Source organism: Ursus maritimus, unplaced genomic scaffold (assembly GCF_017311325.1).
Source record: "Ursus maritimus isolate PB19 unplaced genomic scaffold, ASM1731132v1 scaffold_2, whole genome shotgun sequence".
Taxonomy (NCBI): domain Eukaryota; kingdom Metazoa; phylum Chordata; class Mammalia; order Carnivora; family Ursidae; genus Ursus; species Ursus maritimus.
In genome coordinates this window covers 15,100,340-15,120,148 of record NW_024424452.1, presented here as the reverse complement: position 1 = coordinate 15,120,148, position 19,809 = coordinate 15,100,340, and the positions used below count along the sequence as shown (strand labels likewise).

Here is a 19,809-nt window from a genome sequence, read left to right as displayed (position 1 = left end):
GTGCTGTCGCAAGACCTGAACTTCAGATGTTGATTAAGCAGAAGTATAGTGTAGTTGATTACATCGTCTGAAGGATCACTAATGAATTGCTGCTTTAATCATGAGGGCCACTTTGGCATTTAGATGAAACTGAGGTAATGATTCCCCAAGTTGAATTTAGAACTGCTTTTATAATTATGACTGTTTTCTGACTTTCATTGGTAAGGATTATGAGAAATTTTTCCCCTGTTACTGCATATTTGGTGTCTTTTATTCTTTGACACCAACCGGATGGCCAACAATTCAGTCCTTTTTCTAACACTTAACCTCCCAGAGTCAGCACAAACTCCACAGGCTAAGGGCTCTGTCCCACAAGACTCTCCCACCCCAGAGGCCAGTTGCAGCCCCCAGGAGTCGGAGCACCCAAACTTCTGACCAGCCAGCTGTAAGTCGGGGATTCCCACAAGCCTCTCCTCAGGTTTGACAGTTTATTAGAATGACTCACAGAACTCAGGAAAACACTTTCTTTATCTTACGGTTTATTATAAAGAATACAACAGAGGAATAGCCAAATGGAAGAGATGCATAGGGCAAGTATGGGGGGAGCACCAAGCTGCCATGTCCTTTCTGGGTGGGCCCTACACCCAGCACCTTGATATGTTCACCAATGTGGAAATTCCCCAAACCTAATCACTTAGGGGTTTTTATGGCAGCTTCATTAAATCATTGGTGATCAGAAGTCTCCATCCCTCTCCCATCTGAAAAGTCAGAGGTCAGAAGTTGAGGGGTGAGTGGGGTGGATGGGACTCAAAGTTTCAACCCTCTAATTGCAGGGTTGATGCCTCTGGGTGGTGACTAGCCTCTCTTTAGATAGCCCTAAGCTATCTAGGGGCCCATAAGAGTCACCTCATTACCATAAATTCAGAAAAGGAAGGAAGAAAGGGGCTTGTTATAAATAAAAACAGATGCTCCTCCCATCTCTGTAACTCAGGAAATTATAAGGGTTTTAGGAGTTCTGTCCAGAGAACCCAGGTGCAGAGACCAAATACATATTTCTTACTGTGCTACAAACTGTATCTCTTTTATTCACATTACATAGCTATAGTCAGAACCACTGAAAAAGTAAGGAGAACTGATTGTTCTATTGAGCTGCCCCAATTTTGTTTGGATAATCTGAGAAACATGGGATTTTTCAGTAAATTTTTTAACATTGAGATAGAAAATGTTTTTAGTACTAGAAATGGTGTTAGTCGTCTTTGCTACATGATCATGTTCTTTTTTGATAATTGACATATTCAGGTTGTCCTTACTCTTTCACACCTATTCTTAAACTTAGTGAAGATTTTGCTTTTACAGGTTTACTTTGTATATCAGAGATTTAGCTGGATTTAATATGTGATCTGCTTCTGTAGACAGCCTTATGTAGTAGGTACTGAATGGATAGTCACTGATTGACTTAAATAGGAATAAATAGATGCTGTAATAATAGTAGGGACATTATGGTATAGTTGTAAAGAATTTGGGCTTGGAAATTAAACAGGTTTGGTTTCAGATTCCAGCTTTTCCTCTACCTGTGTGACTTGAGGCACATAAGTGACTTAACCTCAGTATATATGTGGCTTAAAATGGTAATATTATTTCATATGACTTCAGGAATCTAAATTTTTAAGGATTAATGAGAATGTATAGTAAAGCACAATGTCTGCAATTATGAAAATACTTGAATGATAGCTGTAAATATTACCATTATAATTCGAAAGCATGTATTAGTCTGCTCAGAAGACTTTGCTTTTTATTATTTTTTTAAAGTTTTTATTTTAATTTAATTTATTTTTTAAGATTTTATTTATTTGACAGAGAAAGCACAAGCAGGGGGAGGGGCAGAGGGAGAGGGAGAAACAGACCCCCACTGAGCAGGGAGCCAGACGATACACGGCTCGATCCCAGCACCCTGGGATCATGACCTGAGCCGAAGGCAGACACTTAACCAACTGAGCCACCCAGGCACCCCTAAGTTTTTATTCAAATTCCAGTTAGTTAACATACAGTGTAATATTAGTTTCAGATATAGTGATTCAGCACTTCCATACACACCCTGTGTTCATCATGACAAATGCACTCCTTAATCCCCATCACATTTAATCCATCCCCCCAAACACCTCCCCTCTGGTAACCATCAATTTGTTCTCTGTAGTTAAAAGTCTGTTTCTCAGTTTGCCTCTCTCTCTCTTTTTTATCCCTCTTTGCTCATTTGCTTTATTTTTTAAATTCCACATACGAGTAAAATCATATGGTATTCGTCTTTCTCCAATTGACTTATTTTACTTAGCGTGATACCCTCTAGCTCCATCCATGTTGTGCAGGTGGCAAGATTTCATTCTTTTTATGGCTGATATTTCATTGTATATATACGCAACATCTTCCTTATCCATTCATCCGTCGATGGACACAAACTGTTTCCATAGTTTGTCTATTGTAGATAATGCTGCTATAAATATCAGGGTGCATGTATCCCTTTGAATTAGTATTTTTGTATTCTTTGGGTAAATACCTAGTAGTGTGATTGCTGGATTGTAGGGTGTAGTTCTGTTTTTAACTTTTTAAAAAATGAATTAATTTATTTGACAGAGAGCACAAGCAGTGGGAGTGGGAGGCAGAGGGAGAGGAAGAAGCAGGCTCCTCGCTGAGCAAGGAGCCTGATGCAGGGCTCAGTTCCAGGACCCTGTGATCATGACCTAGCAGAAGGCAGACGCTTAACTGACTGAGCCACCCGGGAGCCCCTATTTTTAACTTTTTGAGGAACCTTGCTAAGAAGGCTTTTTAAAAAAGATTATATTTATTGCACACATGCATGCGCATGGGGGGAGGGGCAGAGGGAGAGAATCTCGAGCAGACTCCACTCTTAAGTGTGGAGCCCGTCATCGGGTTTGATCTTACAATCCCGAGATTATGACCTGAACTGAAATCAAGAGTTGGACTTTTAACTGACTGAGCCACCCAGGCACCCCAGGAAGACTTTTTAAACAGAGTGTGTAGATGGGGGAATGAAAAGCTTGATACTCATGGCAGACTCGCTATCCTTGAAAAAGTATTATTTATATTATATAGTATATATAATATATACAGGTATATATGTACATTATATAATGTACATTCTACATTAAAAATTTTCTGTATTAAAATCTTAAGATTTGAAGGTGAAGAGCAAGCAGTTGCCATCTAGATCCTAGCCAAAATGTGGTATAGGGGAAGTTAGTCCTTTCTATCTTCCCTTCTGAGCACCTGTTGGGCCTCATCTTCCTCTGTACCTGAACTCTGCCTCTCTCAGTTTCCACTCTGTAATCCAAACTTCAAACTTCTGTTCTGTTACTGGGGCTTGGTTTTTAGGAAGGTCAGAGAGAAACAACCAAGTGTTAATTTTAATAATTTGTACTAATTAATAACTGGTGAGCAGAATTAATCTTGATTTATTTTGTCTTTTTTATTTTAAGATTTTAATTTTTTTTTTAAAGATTCTATTTTGTATCCCGCCACTGAATTGCTCTATAACTTCTAATAGTTTGGGAGTGGATTCTTTTGGGTTTTCCATATAGAGTATCATGTCATCTGCGAAGAGAGACATTTTGACTTCTTCTTTGCCGATTTGGATACCTTTTATCCCTTTTTGTTGCCTGATTGCTGTTGCAAGGACTTCTAGTACTATGTTGAATAATAGTGGCGAGAGTGGGCATCCTTGTCGTGTTCCTGATCTTAAGGGAAAGGCTTCCAGCTTTTCCCCATTGAGAATGATATTTGCTGTAGGCTTTTCATAGATGGTTTTTATGAGATTGAAGAATGTACCCTCTATCCCTACACTCTGAAGGGTTTTAATCAGGAAAGGATGCTGTATTTTGTCACATGCTTTTTTTGCATCTATTGAGAGAATCATGTGATTTTTGGCTTTTTTTTTTTTTTGCTGATAAAATCTAAGACACTGATAGATTTGCGAATGTTGAACCACGCTTGCATCCCAGGGATGAATCCCACTTGGTCATGATAGATAATCCTTTTAATGTAATGTTGGATCCTATCAGCTAGGATCTCGTTGAGGATTTTGGTGTCCATATTCATTAGGGAAATCGGTCTGTAATTCTCCTTTTTGAGGGGGTCTTTGCCTGGTTTGGGGATCAAGGTAATATTGGCCTCATAGAATGAGTTTGGTAGCTTTCCTTCTGTTTCTATTTTTTGAAATAGCTTTAGGAGAATAGGTATTAGTTCTTCTTTGAATGTTTGGTAGAATTCCCCAGGAAAACCGTCCGGGCCTGGAGTTTTGTTTTTTGGAAGGTTTTTTTAATCACACTTTGTCTTTTCCTTATCCCATCTGGACTTAGTTATCTCCTCTTTTCCTACCCTTTTTTTTTTTTAAGTAGATATGTTTTTTATGATTACATCTTTATTTTCACTATTGGCTTACTAGCTGTACCTCTTTCTTTTCTTTCTTTCTCTCTCTTTCTCTCTTTCTTTTTTTGTTTAAAGTGGCTGTTCTGAGGTTTTAAAAATACCTTTAAACTACTCTACCTTCACGTAGTGTTACACCAGTTTACATATAAGAATCTTACCAATAGTATCCTTAGATTTCTTCCTCCCACTCTTTGTGCTATTCTTTTCCTACATTTTACCTACACATATGATACAAATCCCACAGTCCATTATTATTCCTTCAGCTTTAAACAGTTAATTATCTTCTAAAAATTTTTTTAAATGAGAAAAAAATTTTTTAAAGATTTTATTTATTTATGACAGAGAGATAGAGAGAGAGCACAAGTAGGCAGAGCAGCAAGCAGAGGGAGAGGGAGAAGCAGGCTCTCCACTGAGCAGGGAGCCCGATGCGGGGCTCGATCCCAGGATTCTGGGATCATGACCCGAACTGAAGGCAGCCGCCTAACCAACTGAGCCACCCAGGCGCCCCAGAGAAAATATTTTTTATATTTGCCATTGCTGATGTTCTTTGTACATGGCTGTTGGGAAATGAATTACTCCCAGTCATGTGTGCTCTGGGGATTGTTCTGTCTGCTTCTGTATGCAGTCATTGGTAGTTTTCTAGTACTCAGTCACAGACTCGAGGGAACCCCTCTGCAGTTATCTGAAATTTTTTCTCTGCAGCCCCATCATCTCATTTTGCCATGCAATTTCTAGGGACTTTATCTTCCTTAGCTCTAAATGCTCTTTCCCCAATTCAGCCAGTCTGCTAGACTCTGTTTGAGTTGCCTTGCCCCGCCCTGTGCCGTGGCCTAAAAATTCTCCCTGCAGTGAGTTGGGGTACTTGTAAGACTTACCATATTTGTCTACTTCTCTCAGGAGTTACTCTCCCATCTACCTGTTGTCCAGTGTCTAAAAACCATTATTTCATATATTTTGTCTGATTTTCTAGTTGTTAAGGCAGTAGGGTAAACCCAGTCCCTGTTATTCCATCATGACTAGGAGTGGAATTGTCAGTTTGAGTGAAGGATTAACTCTTAAGTATTAAAGAACTTTTTCTAATCATATAGGATGTCAAATACAACTTTTGGTTTTCCATATTGGTAAAAAATGTTTCAGAAAGGACGTTGCCAGTTTTTGTTTTAGATTAGATTGTACCTGATTTATTTATTTGCTTAAAAAGAAAAAAAGTAGTACCTTCAAATGCCTCCAGAATAAAAGGTGATGGTCCCTCACCCATCTGGTTTCCAGCCACTACCACCATCGTTCTCCCATTTGCAGACAACCTTTGTCATTAGTTTCTTGTGTATCCTTATGTGCTTTTGTTTTCATTTATAGACACATGTATTTTTATTACATATACTCAGCTGTGTATTCTTATTTACATACTGCCCTTTTTTTTTTAACTTCAGCATTATGTTTAAAAATTCTTCCTTTTTAGTACATAAAAAATATTTTATTTTAAAACTATATAGTATTCCATTTTATGGATTAAACCACAATTTATTTAGTCCCTTAATGGTAGATATCTGTGCCATTTTTAGTCTTCTGCTGTTATAAGTAGTGCTCAAATGAGTGACCTTGTACATATTTCATTTTGTGCATGTGCAGTTATATCAGTAGAAAACTTATGAGAAATGGAATTGTTGTTTCATAGGATAAATGTATTTTTAGTTTTGATGATTATTACCACATTGCACTCTATTGCAGTTACACCATTTTACATTGTCGCCTCCACAGTATGAGAGTGCCTTCCTCCCATATCCTCATCAGCATCAGATTTTTGTCTGTTTGTTAATTTTTAAGATGGCATCTCATTTAGTTTTAATTTGCAAATTTGTTATCATGAGTGAGATAGAGCGTGTTTCCTGTGTTTAAGATCCATTTATGTGTCCTTTCTGTGCAGTTAGTATGCTTTACCCATTTTCCTGTTGAATTCTTCTCTCTCTCTTTCTTTAAAGATTTATTTAGTTTTTAGAGCATGTGTGAGAGACGGCAGGGGTGGGCAGAGTGAGAAGGGGAGAGAGAATCCTCAAGCAGACTCCCTGCTGAGGGTGAGGCCTGATGGGCTCAATCCCAGGACCCTGAGATCATGACCTCAGCCGAAGGCAGCCGAAGGCAGATGAAGGCAGATGCTTAACTGACTGAGCCCCCAGGTGCCCCTTGAATAATCCAGTTTTATCTTAAAACTTTAGTGCAGCTTCATCATTAAAATGTATCCCAGGTACTAAAGTTCAAAAAGTGGAATTATAAGAAGTTACTCTGAGAAAGCAGGTAATAAGTTGATTTTAATACCTTCTAGAGACACTTTGTCTGCATGGGGGTATGAGATAATTTAATTTGTTACAGTTATTGAATTAGCACAGTTCAAAATCAGGAGGCTTCGAATGTGGTCAGATCAGGTGATGGTTGGTGCTGAGAGCGCTTACTCTACTGCAACACCCTTATCTTTGTTCCGTAAGGGTCCCATTTTCCTTTCAGTGTATTAATTTGAAGAGGGGGAAAGAGTTGTGTGGCCACTCATTAAACAGTGTTTTATGTGTTTCGCTTGCCTCTTTGCCGTATGTTCTGTCATGATCACTGTGCTATTTGGGATGCATTCTTTCACTTGGAGCAGTATGACTTGAAAACTGAATGGTGGGTAAATAATGATTAGTCTCCACATAAACAGAGTAGCCTTTTTACAGGTAGCAGAGTTCACATCTTATAAGTAAGCTAACATTTTTGTGCTTCTAGTGATTGTTATTTTACTTGTTGACAGTTTCATAAACTCATGCAGTCTTTGAGAAAGTTCAAGATAGTGGTGCTATTTCAGTATTTACAATTAAGTATGTAGATCAAAGCATGATATATTTTGGCTAAGAAAGTATTAGAACAACTTTTATTTGAATGGGAATATCATATAGTTTTATCTGCTTGTACCTCCTAGTCATAAAATAGATTTAGCTCACTTTAAGTAAAGTTGTCCAAATATTTAAACATAAAGTAATTTAAATTCAAGTTTAACTTTGATTAAGTATAATTTAAATAATCTTAAATTACATACTTAAAGTAATTCCATGCATGGATCTTCTATGTAATGAAACTCATTATGTTTAATTTTCCCAGCAGAAATTCAGGAAGCAAAAGCTCCCAGTCCTTCCATAAACCGGCAAACCAGCATTGAGACGGATAGAGTGTCTAAAGAGTTCATAGAATTTCTCAAGACCTTCCACAAGACAGGCCAAGAAATCTATAAGCAGACCAAGATGTTTTTGGAAACAATGCATTACAAAAGGGTAGGTTGAGAGTAACACTTAGAAACATAGTTTTGGTTTTAGGAAAGGTCTTAGAGATAATCTAGTGTAACTTTGTCACTTTACACCTGGGAAAATCAAGACCCAGAGATGTTAAGTTACTTACCTAAGAAATGTCACTGAACCAAGTTAAAACCCAACTCCCAAGCTAGTACTTTTCCACCGCAAGTCAGTGGCGTTTGGATCATCTTTGCACGGAAAGTCTGACACAAGCCACTTGTATTGTGTACTTTAGTAATAAGCCTTCCTAACTGGTCACCTTGTAAGTAGTATAAACCTCCAAGAGAAAGAACGTAGTAGACCTTGAACTCTAAGTAACAGTTGTTAGACCAAGTAGCATTCATGTCAGGGTTTTTTGGTTGTGTTTTGTTTTGTATTTTGATACAAAATACCTCTCCTTGCTCAGGTAGAGAAGGGAAAGCTAGAATTTGGATGTGGAAAGGGACCTTAGCAACTATCCGGGTTCAGTCCCTTTATTTTATAGATGGGGAAAGTGAGAGCCAGAGAGGATAAGGGACTTGTCAAGGTTACACAGCTACATTCTGCCCATGTCAGAACTAGAACTTGTGCCTTCCGCATGTGTGTCTTTAACCCGTAATTTCAGTTGTAATAATTCATAAGACTACTTGTAAAGGGACTCATTTTTGTAAACAATGAGCAATTTGTTTGTAACATTCTTCACCCATTAAACTCAGAATTAGCTCTAAAAGCCCCTTCTGTGAAGTGAGGAAGTCTTGAAAAGAAAAAGAGAATAAAGAAAGCAGCAAGGTGGTGAACTGCTTGGCTGTATTCCAGCTGTGGTCAGGATCACTAGGCTAATAAGCAGTCATCTTCTGCCAAAATATTTTTTAAATACTGAATTCAGTTAGTAGAAGAGAAAAGAAGCTTTCTTGTTTTTTGGTGTGCAGTTACACTAAGTAAGCAGCCCCCTCTTTCCCCTCAAAGTATTTGTAAGCAGATAGTAACATTTAAAGAAAGCATAGAATTGAGGTTTTGAGTTAGAAGCAATGGTAGCCTTCCTCAGTATGGAAACATCAGAGCTCATGTGGTGTACAACTTTCATTTCTTAACCAGAGATAAAAACTAAGGCTTTGTAGTTCTTTATTCTTTAGCCCATACAGAATGTTTACGGGATATCTATACTCTTTTGGCGTATATACTTCAGTACATATAGCACATATACTATATAATGCTGAATTTTAGAAAACCAATCAGCTCATGTGGTCAGCTCATTAGAACCGATTTATTCATTTCTTTTGCCCAGAACTATAATGTGCTCTGGTTCTGTAATAATTTAATTGACTTTTAAATCAATACACTAAAGTATAATCAGTAATTAACTGATGCAGATACCTTCATGCCTAACTGTTTTCAAGGCATCACTAACTGATGTCAGAGAACTGGATAGGGCCTCAGATTGCTTCCATTTCAAGAGCCATCTTGCAGCCTGTTCTGCATTTCTACATGAGCCCTAAATGTTCTGTGGCTAGTGGCCAAGTCTTACGCATGTGTGTTTAGCATCTAGCAGAATACGTGGCGCGTACCTGATAATGAACAGACATTTGTTAAACTGAAATGTCCCTGGAGAAGTCCCTTGCCTTTCGCTGCAAGTTAAATGTCCTTTCAAATAAATGAAACAGTTTGGTTTTTTTTAAAAGATTTTATTTATCTATTAGAGCACGAGCGAGCACAAGCAGAGGGAGCGGCAGGCAGAGGGAGGGGGAGAAGCAGGCTCCCCGCCGAGCAAGGAGCCCCACGCAGGGCTTGATCCCAGGGTCCCGGGATCATGACCCTAGCCAAAGGCTAGACACCCAATGACTGAGCCACCCAGGCACCAGTGAAACTGTTTTTTATACCAGAACGAACCAGTGTTAACTATCTTCAGATCACTTAATCATTAAATTTCTTGAGAGAATTAGATTGATGGGGCGCCTGGGTGGCTCAGTCCTTAAGCGTCTGCCTTTGGCCCAGGGCGTTATCCCAGGGTACTGGGATTGAGCCCTGCATCAGGCTCTCTGCTCCACTGGGAGCCTGCTTCTTCCTCTCCCACTCCCCCTGCTTGTGTTCCCTCTCTCGCTGGCTGTCTTTCTCTCTGTCAAACAAATAAAATCTTTAAAAAAAAAAAAAAATTTTGAGAACAGCTTGGGATGGTTGCTGTCAGGTAATGTAGTGAAAACTGCTCTGTCTACTCAGTTCACCAAAAACTCAAAACCTTAACTTAGGCTTAGACTTAAGACTCCAAAACCTTAACTTTAATGTTACTCTCAAGAGGTAGACTTTCTAAGTCATCTTCTTCTAATGACCTACACAATATGCAAACTCATTCTTATATGTTCGAGTCCACCCTGGTGACATTGCCATTAACTGGTAATTCTTTTTTTTTTTTTTTTTTTTTGAAGATTTTATTTATTTGAGAGACAGAGAGAGCACGAACAGGGGGAGGGGTGGAAGAGAGGGAGAAGCAGACTCCCTGCTGAGTGGGGAGCCCAACTCAGGGCTCAGTCCTGTGACCCTGAGATCATGGCCTGAGCTGAATCAAGAATCAGCTGCTTAACCGAGTGAGCCACCCAGGCGCCCAACTGGTGATTCTTTCTACTGCGTCCCACAGTAGTAGTCTTCCCAAAATTTCTGAGGTTCAGAACAAAGAGCCACTCTTGCCCACATTTTTTTCTTTTTCTTTTTTTTTTTAAGATTTTATTTACTTATTTGACAGAGAGCACAATTAGGGGGGAGCAGCAGAAGAACAGGGAGAAGCAGGCTCCCCACTGAGCAGGGAGTCCAATGTGGGGCTCGATCCCAGGACCCCAGGATCATGACCTGAGCAGAAGGCAGCCGCTTAACTGACTGAGCCACCCAGGCGCCCCTCCCACATCTTTTTCCACTGCATTCCTGTTTTCTCTAATCCTAGTGTATGCCAGTGGTGAGCAGCCTTTCCACACACGGATCAAGTCTAGACAATTAAATATTTACAGAATTGCATTGAAAAGGTTGGGGGTTTTTCCATCCATTTTATCTTTGTCATGAAACACCTTATCTGTACTCAGACTTTTTTGTTTTTTTTAATTTCCTCATCCCAAAAGGGTATCTCTTTGGGCTGAAATTTCGTTGAGCCCCTACATAATTCATACACGCTGCGGTAATGGAATGCAGTGCTTTACTGTTCAACAAATAACTGTTGTTTGCTAAGATTCTTCTTAAGCTGGTTTATTTTGCCATTTTATCTTTTTGATTAATCTTATTAGCTATTTAATATTAAAATATGTATTTCTTATAGTTCCTTTTCATATGCTTTAGAGTAAGAGGTATTTTTATGGCAAACAAGATAGGCAGCTACATCATTAACAGAATCCATTTATATTTATGTTATCAGACACTTTTCTTAGAAGTCATCATAGCAAGAATTTAAATTTTACTGAGGAGATGGCTGATGGGGGTCGCATATGCAGAAGAATCTAAGAAGAATTTGCAAGGTTTAGTTTTTTAAACTTCTTATCATTACAAAAATAACTAGAATTTAAGAATCTCACTGTAAGAACCATGCTTTCAGTAGGCCTAAGAGTGGCCATAGATTCCAGGATGTAAATGGTCACCAAAGAAATGAAGGATGTATAGGTTTATTTTGTCATTTGGACAAAACCTATGTGCCCAGGGTAATTTTAAAGTATTATAGAGACCCAACTAGATGTTAACCTTTTCCATCATAACTAGAAAACCCTGTTTTTTTTTAACTTAATGAGATCCCTGCCCAAAAAAAGAATTTTCCCCACAAGTTTATTTATATGAAAACGTTTTCAAAACACACACAAAACAGACTGCAGTTAAATCAAAAAGATTCTTTTGCTGCCCAAATTGTTTAAATCCTGCCCTTGTTAATTATTAATAAATCCTTCAGAAACACTCTCCCCTATTCTGAAAGCATAGCCTGTGGTACTCTGTACTTCCTGAAAACACATACTCTTTAATTTATTGGATATTGAACTAAAGCTTTTTAATAAGTGAATTTTGTGGTAAAAGATTTATTTATTTATTTTAGAGAGTGAGAGCAAGAGAGCAAGGGAGGGGGCAGAAGAAGAGGGAAAGNGAAACTCAAGCGCACTCCATGCTGAGTGCATAGCCCAACACAGGGCTCACAACCCTGAGATCACAACCTGAGCCGAAACCAAGAGTCAGATGCTTAACCAACTGCATCACCCAGCACCCCTCTCGATGCAGTTTTTAAAATAAGTTTCCTTTATTAGCAGTCATTCAGATATGCTTTTTCCCTTACTAAAGAAGCAAACACAATGGAAGACCTTTTGCTACTTTCATTGTTCTATTCCCAGCCATTCATTGTATAAAATTCGGTATCACATTATATAAATTTATAAGTTTTCCCATGTTAATTCTCTTGAAAAGCTGTTTTTCTAAACCTGAGAAAGGAAAAATTATAGTTTAAAATGTGGCTAGATCTTCATTTCACTTCTCTTCCTCAGTGTAAATAGGAAGATAGATGTCCTCCTATGCCTTAAAATGACTTCACTTTTCTAAACCACATGTATATGCAAGGAGTAGTTTGCCCTGCTATGCAATTACTGTTCAGAGAGCAGAAGTATGTATCCAAGACAAAGAAACTTTAATTAGCAAAATAGGCTTTAATCATCGTAAGAAAATTGGGGAACGGGAATGGGGGAGTAGCCCAGGACACAATTTTAAAATTAGAAGCACAGGGGCGCCTGGTAGCGCAGTCGTTAAGCGTCTGCCTTCGGCTCAGGGCGTCATCCCGGCGTTCCGGGATCGAATCCCACATCGGGCTCCTCGGCTGGGAGCCTGCTTCTTCCTCTCCCTCTCCCCTGCTGTGTTCCCTCTCTCGCTGGCTGTCTGTCTGTCACATAAATAAATAAAATCTTAAAAAAATAAAAATAAAAAAAAATAAAATTAGAAGCACAAAGGAAGAGAAATGAGGTGACAAGCAATGGGAAAACATCTGAGCTGGTACAACCTGTATGTCAAAAGAACTAAAAGTAGATAAAAGGTTGAGTTGATAACTATGTGGAAATTGATGAATGAGTAAAATAAGAACATATATAGAAGAATATGTGAGAGAAAGTTTAAAACATTGTTGAGTTGAACCATGATGGCTCAGCGGGTCAGGCTGTCAAGACAGGCTCCCAGCTTTGGCATCGCCTCTCAGGCCCTCTCCTGTTGTGCACAGCTACAAAACAAAAGGACAGTGGCCAGAGTGGAAGAGAGGACATGGGTCAGAATGGAACAGAAGAGAGATACTTCCTCTACAGAGAAGATACTCCTGGAAGAGAAGGTCACGTTAGAAGAGCAACTAGAAGAGCCTATGGAAAAATAAAAGCGAGGGTTGGCAGATGCCGAGAACTTATTGCAGAGGAACCAAAACTGGTGGAGGAGGCAAAATTATATGGTATTTAGGAATTCTGCAAGGACTCGCTAGAGGTCGGAGACATTTTGGAGAAAGCAGCACAATGTGTGTTCCGAACGAGAAAATTGAAGATAATAACCCTATAAAATTTATAGAAAAACCTATAGAAGAGGCTCGGAATGACTGAAGTCCACACTCAGAAGGTGTTCAGAAAGCACAGCTAACTCACACTGAGCCGGTCGTGGTTCAGACTGAGCCGAGCATGACCTTATAGGTGTGAGGGCCTCTCAGGCCCTCTCCCGCTGTGCACAGCTACAGGTGTGAGGCTGTATTCTGAATTCTTGTTGAAGGGGAAGAGCTGGGCACAGCTCTGCTGGTGAACAAGGTGAGGTACCAGCTGATGGCACACACCAAGACCTACCCTGGTGGGCATGGTGACAGAAGCTTAGCTGCCTCTAACTTGTTGCCATAACTCTTGAAAGGCTGCGTCATCTTTTCTTAGCTATGAGTACTTTTGACCTTTTCCCAAACCTTGTTGGAAAACCCAAGTGGCTGAACACACAGTTGCATTAATGAACTCTAATTTGGGAGTCTGTTCATTGATTTTTAGGATTCCATGTTTAATCCTTTCACATACTTAGAGCAGAGGCCAGTGGCACACTGCCAGAGCTCTAGAGTATCGTGAATAAGCTTTATCTGCTCAAACTCTGGTGACATCAAAGCATCTTAAACGAATACAGTGTCTTTGGGAATTCTGTGTGGCTACATGGCCATGCCTGGCTGCCCTGTGGTTCTCCGAGGCATCTCACTGTAACGTGTGAGTTACCAGAATGCTTAGCCCAATACCCATTGCATTCAGTGAATGAAAGGCAAGAGTTTAAACATTTTTCTTGCTAAAGAAAATTTAATGATGACCTTTGTAAAGAACATATGAGCTCATTTGTAACTAGTAACTTGCCAGCTGCTAAAAATGATCAACTACTGGCTTTTCCTTCGAGATGTGGAAGGAACACATGTACTTTAACAATTCTTACCACCTTTATTTTGCCAGTAATTGAATTTGACAAAAATCAATTACTTTTTTGCCGTGTTTTGTTCATCTAAATGTAGAAGTGTTTAAATCTGTATTCAGCCAGCTGCAAATGACTCAGGGTATCTTCCCTGATAAGAACAACTGTCTCAAAATATGAGAACCACACGCTTGGTCTACCTTAGATGTTAATGTTTAATTTTAAATTTTTACTTAAGAGGATTAAAGCCGTAATATATTTGTTTTCCTAAAAAAAAAATTTACTGAAGGCAACAGGAACCAACAGTTCAAAAAATATGGACAAAACTAACACCTAAATAAATCAGTTAACTACAGTACAAAAGAAACTTAACCCAGAAAACAAATCATGGAATTCCAGATTCTAAAGATGAGAATTTCAGATGAATGACATAGAAAACACAATTAAGGAATAGTCAAAGTTTTCAAAATAGGTTGGGGAAAAAAAAGATTTCAACCAGACAATTAGGAAAGTATATAGATTACCTCTCAGTATTCAAAGGATTTCACCCACTTGTCAAACATTTAAACTACAAAGGAAAAATTTTTAGGAAAAAAAAATAAGATGGCTTTATATGCAGACATTATAGAAAAGATGAACCCAGGCAATAGCTTAAAAATACTTAAGGAAAGGGGTTCATTTACATGGCTAGACTGTGATTTTTCTGAGAAAACTGAAAAAACATTTTGGAATTTTGTAGAACCTAAAAATTTACCAACACAAATCTGCTCTCACTAAGCTTCTTCAATAAGAACTGTGAAGGATCTGAGATTTTCCCTACTTGCAAGTTCACAAGTTAGCCTGCCATCATTTTGTGGGTGCTGGCAGAAGACCCAAGTCTCCTGGGTCAGAAAAGAAGGCCGGTTTATCACTCAAGCAGTGGTCATATCCAGAGTATATGGGCATTTGCACCAATTCCCTGAGTATCAGTTCCCACGGGGCATGCAAAGAGCAGATAATGCCTGTGCCTGCAGTGAGTAAGCTGAGATAAGAGGGTCTTTTATAGGGGCGCCTGGGTGGTGCAGTCGTTAAGCGTCTGCCTTCGGCTCAGGGTGTGATCCTGGCATTATGGGATCGAGCCCCACATCAGGCTCCTCCGCTATGAGCCTGCTTCTTCCTCTCCTACTCCCCCTGCTTGTGTTCCCTCTCTCACTGGCTGTCTCTATCTCTGTCGAATAAATAAAATCTTAAAAAAAAAAAAAAAAAGAGGGTCTTTTATAATGGGCAGTCAGCTTGCCTGACCTTTGCCTCACATGGAAACATTATCTTTATTATGCTGGACCGTAGACAATCTGCCCTTTCACTTGAGGGAGGCACTATCTCTGTCTTCCAAGGATATCTCTACAGCTGTCCTTGAAAAGATCGTGCAGAACAAAGGCAGTCCATAGCTCTCCTCACAAGATATGTAGAAATAGAGGAGATCTATATAGAATTGTCTCCCAGTGTTTTTATAGTAGTATAAAGGAGGGGCAATGATACATGGTCACGTTTATTTCTTCTTTCATTCAGCTAATTGAGCACTAGCCCTATGCCTGGCCCTGTTGTGGAAACTGAGGATATGGTGGTCAGCAGTGCCCTTGGGGAGCTCACATTTTAGTGGAGAAAACAGATAATAAACAGATTTGTAATACAGCATAGTGGAAAATAGATAATAAACAGATTGGTAATACAGTGTAGTGGTTAAGTCCTACAAAGAATTGAAAACAGGGTAAGAGGACAGAGTGGCAGGGGAATTATTTTAAATTGTAAAATAAACACTGTAAGGAAGAGTAGGTCTGTGCAATATAAATAGACATTTTCCGAATAGTGACAGAATTACAGTGATTGTGTGAAGCAGGGGGAGGAATAGGTGATTCATTGCCACTAGTACAACAGGCCATTTAGGCCCCTAAAAGGTCACAGTGTTTTTAGTTAGAAGTAAGTACTGGTAATAATCGTAAGAATCAATGTGGTTTAAGTGTTGAGATTTGGTGCGAATGAAAGGTAGCCATGTCTAAGGTACCTAGGTAGATGAAAAGAATAGATAATCTATTGTGGAAGGTACACAAACAGAAAGAATAACAAGTAAACTTATAGCATCATAAAGGAAAATAAAAATATTACTGTTAAAATGCTAAGTGAACCCCCATATCATAAAAAAATTAGATTTACAGTCTTACTAGTAAAAAAGTCTCATCTCACAAACTCCATAATGATAGTCCTTTTGTTGATTTAAACCCACTCTGTTTGCTGAAAGAATTTGAAAAGATTTACAGAATGATTTAAAGGAAGAATAAGAGAAGAAGAGGATAATTTGATAGTATTTAGAATTTATAAACATGTTCTTATGAGCACGTTCTTCACGTAGCTGCTGCTTAGGATGACCCACGTGAAAGTCCAGGCATAGTGTTAAAACTAGTTCTCTGAAGAAATATTCCCAGTGGGCTTGAAATTGTTTAGTCCATGGCTATATTTGTCTGGTGGTGCAGGGATGAAGCTTAGAGAATTTACAGTACAAATTTCACTGATCAATTCGTAGAGGAGGGCTAGATAGGAAACAAAAGCTTGAGATCTCATTGGGAAGTAGCAGCACAGAAAGGAAAGCCATGTGTTGGACAAACTGAGCATGCCCAGAGAGCATCCCATCCTGCCTCCACATAGAGGCAGCAGCAGGAGCAGGTGGGTGGGGTTAGGACTTTTCTCAGAGTAGCAGTGGATCTGCTGGAGTTCACACCACAGAGCACGAAGGAGACATCCTTTCTCGTGAACACTACTAGAAACACCACTGCTAACTCACATGGATATTAGTATGAAGCAAGAATACTTACTGCTGCTGCCCGTACCTATTTAGAGAAGATTGTTGAAGATAGATGGAATAAGAAAGAAAGTAAAAGATTTACCCTATGCCCCACAGTACTTTGTCCTTCTGGTTTATAATTTTCATAGGATATTATAATTACTTATTTGCACTCAGTCTTCGCATTCAAGGGGAATGCTCTCTGAGCATTTTATTAATTTTTTTATACTTGTCTGGTACAGTGGCTGGCAATTCTAATCATGCAGCAAGTGCTTTAGAGTGGATAGAAATATAATTTCCGTGAAATTCAGGGAGAATGATCTCATCAGGAAAATCCAAGTGTGCTAATAGGGGTGTAAAATTAGCAACATGACAAGATAAGTTCACAAAGTTCAGTTAGTCATAGTATGACTTGCTGGTGGTAAAAAGCTGAAGAGCCTAGCACAGTATTAAAAAATAGTAATTTTGAAAGATAATAGCAATGAATGACATTAAATCTGAACACTCTAATAAGGAAAGTTAGACGGTCATTCCAAGAATTAAAAGACTGAGGATTGTATCTTGGATCTAGCTAAGAAAAATTTAAATGACAATGTTATATTTATTCTAGAAAAAACAAATATACCGTATAATCTTTTTGTGAGGTGGTGCGGAGAGCACGAATTTGGTAGGAAAGATTTGCAAAATCTGGCCAACTTCAAAATATATCCTAAAGTGAAAGACATCACAACTAGGTGAGAGTTTGATTAAAAAATTAAAATATAGGACAGTGAAATAAACCAGGGATTCCAGAAATAAATTCAGTTTCTCAGGAGCCGGTTATGTGACAACTGCTGCTGAAAAAGACAGGGAAGTCCGTATATAGATTACTTACTGTCTGTATTCCATGCTGTGTGCCTTACACTCCCGCCAAATAAAGAATTAAACATGAAAAAACTTAGAAGTAAATTAGCAAAGTAGAGTAGGATGTTTATTTCAACTGTAGAGGTATTTATTTCTTTGGAGAAATTTAAAACAATTTTCGGGTTGCAGTTGAACTGTCTTAAGAATTGTTGTTAAGGACCAGGTAAAAGGTTTAGTATATTAACTTTTTTAAAAATCTGTGTAATGAAAAATAAAAGATAAAGTAGAAAGCAGCACTGAGAACTTGCGGCGAATATAAACAAAAGCTTAACATTTCAAAATGTATAAAATTTACTTAGTACCGAGTTCTTACTAGACAAGGGATCGATTTTAATTCAACCAAATGGCTCTTATATAAATAACTAGTTAAGAAAGCAACAAGAGCTGCTGTCAGGCTTGTCAAAGAGCTCTGTAAGCCCCGTGAGACCCACAAAGTTATTTTGACTAAGGGAATGAAGGACAACTTCTTAAAAGAGGTGAGGTGTGAGCGGAGCCTTTCTTGGATAGCTGTCAGAAGACTGGAGAGCAGTAAAAGTCATGCAGACAGAGAATAACTTGATAGTGTTAGAGAGGGGGGGCGGCTAAAGCAGACGCTCAGAACACTCGGTAACCTGGCAGGGGAAGCGGGAAGGGGGAGGGAGGCTGGTGCTGAGTGCAGGCTTCAGCGTCCGTCTGATGGACAGCCATTGGAGGTGTGGCGCTCAGGTGATAAGCTGACTTTGTGCCCAGATCTGAATCGGAGATGACCAGTTGGACTGTGGTGTGTAGGATAGATTAGAAAGTGAGATCAGAGTTGGGGAGAGCAGCTGTACTCGAGGTGAAAGGTGACGAGAGCCGAAACCAGGGAAGGATGGGTGGGAGAGACATTGTAAAAGGCAGAAGGGCAGGGCTCCAAGACATGCTTTGGGATTTAAGCCAGAGTGGCAGGGTCTGCATGCTCTCACCAGTTAGTTTACTTTTACATTTTGGACACCCAATTATGTGACTATTTTTGTCTTACTGATGATTGCTAGAAAGTTTAGTTAGCGACAGATGTTGGGCTGACACGACTAATTTCTGTATCTTCAGGGACTGCATTTTTCTGTTATTGTTTCTAGCTCCATTTTCTGTTTCTCTCCATGTTTTAGTTTTTATCATCTAGTTAATTGTGCTGAACTGTGTTTATATTTTATGTGGACTTTATTCTTTAGAAGAAAATAGGGAATAAATATACATATTATACCCATATAGTCAGTAAACCCAAAGGAAAATTATAAAGCCCAGTGTTGTAGGGACCATGGAGAAGTAAACACACATATATGGCTAATGGCTGGACATTGAAGTTTCTGAGGATTGTATCTAGCAGTAGGTACTTAGAGCTGTAAAGTTGTTCATATTTATTAAACTGTTAATGTCACTCTTGAAAATGTATCATGAAGAAATAACCCAAGAGAAATAGTCCACACAATTATTTGTAGCTGCAGTACGTAATAGTGAAAAAAAGAGAAGGAGCCCAAAGGCACAGTGGTAGACTGGTTAAATAAATCATTTAATATAATGGAATGTGAGCCACCAGAAATGACTAAGTAGATCAGATAAATAGAAATGTACAGAAATGTATAAATTATCAAAATATGCATTATACCCATGTAAGAATGAATATATATAGAGAGAGAGAGCGCGCAAAAAGAAGTAAGAAGAGGTCATGAGAGTTATAAATAACTTTAAAGGATAAGTTTTTCTCCTCTGCAGAGTTAATATAATTGGTAGGTACTTTTGAGATTAGCACTAGTTAAGGAGTGCATTTTGGAAACTGTAAAATTTAGAGCTTTACGCATGATCTTTCTTCAGCTACCAAGCAGCTTCTTTGTCCCTTTGTTTCAGGATTTGAGCATTGAGGAACAGTCAGAGTGTACTCAGGATTTTTACCAGAACGTGGCTGAAAGAATGCAGACTCGTGGAAAAGGTAATGCTTTGTTAGCCGGCCATAAAAGGATTGCT

General features: G+C 38.8%; 1 protein-coding gene and 1 pseudogene across 7 annotated transcripts in view; both read left to right on the top strand.

Moving 5' to 3' along the window:
- RABGEF1 (RAB guanine nucleotide exchange factor 1) overlaps positions 1 to 19,809 on the top strand; it is a 72,276-nt gene that overhangs the window by 27,038 nt on the left and 25,429 nt on the right. For 5 of the 7 annotated variants that reach the window (XM_040634993.1, XM_040634992.1, XM_040634989.1 and 2 more), the window contains 2 exons: positions 7,546 to 7,715; positions 19,693 to 19,774. In XM_040634993.1, the coding sequence (XP_040490927.1) occupies positions 7,546 to 7,715; positions 19,693 to 19,774 (252 nt within the window). The remainder of the gene's footprint in view (positions 1 to 7,545; positions 7,716 to 19,692; positions 19,775 to 19,809) is intronic. The other 2 variants (XM_040634991.1, XM_040634996.1) reach the window with 2 other exon arrangements.
- LOC121103751 lies at positions 12,619 to 15,275 on the top strand (annotated as a pseudogene).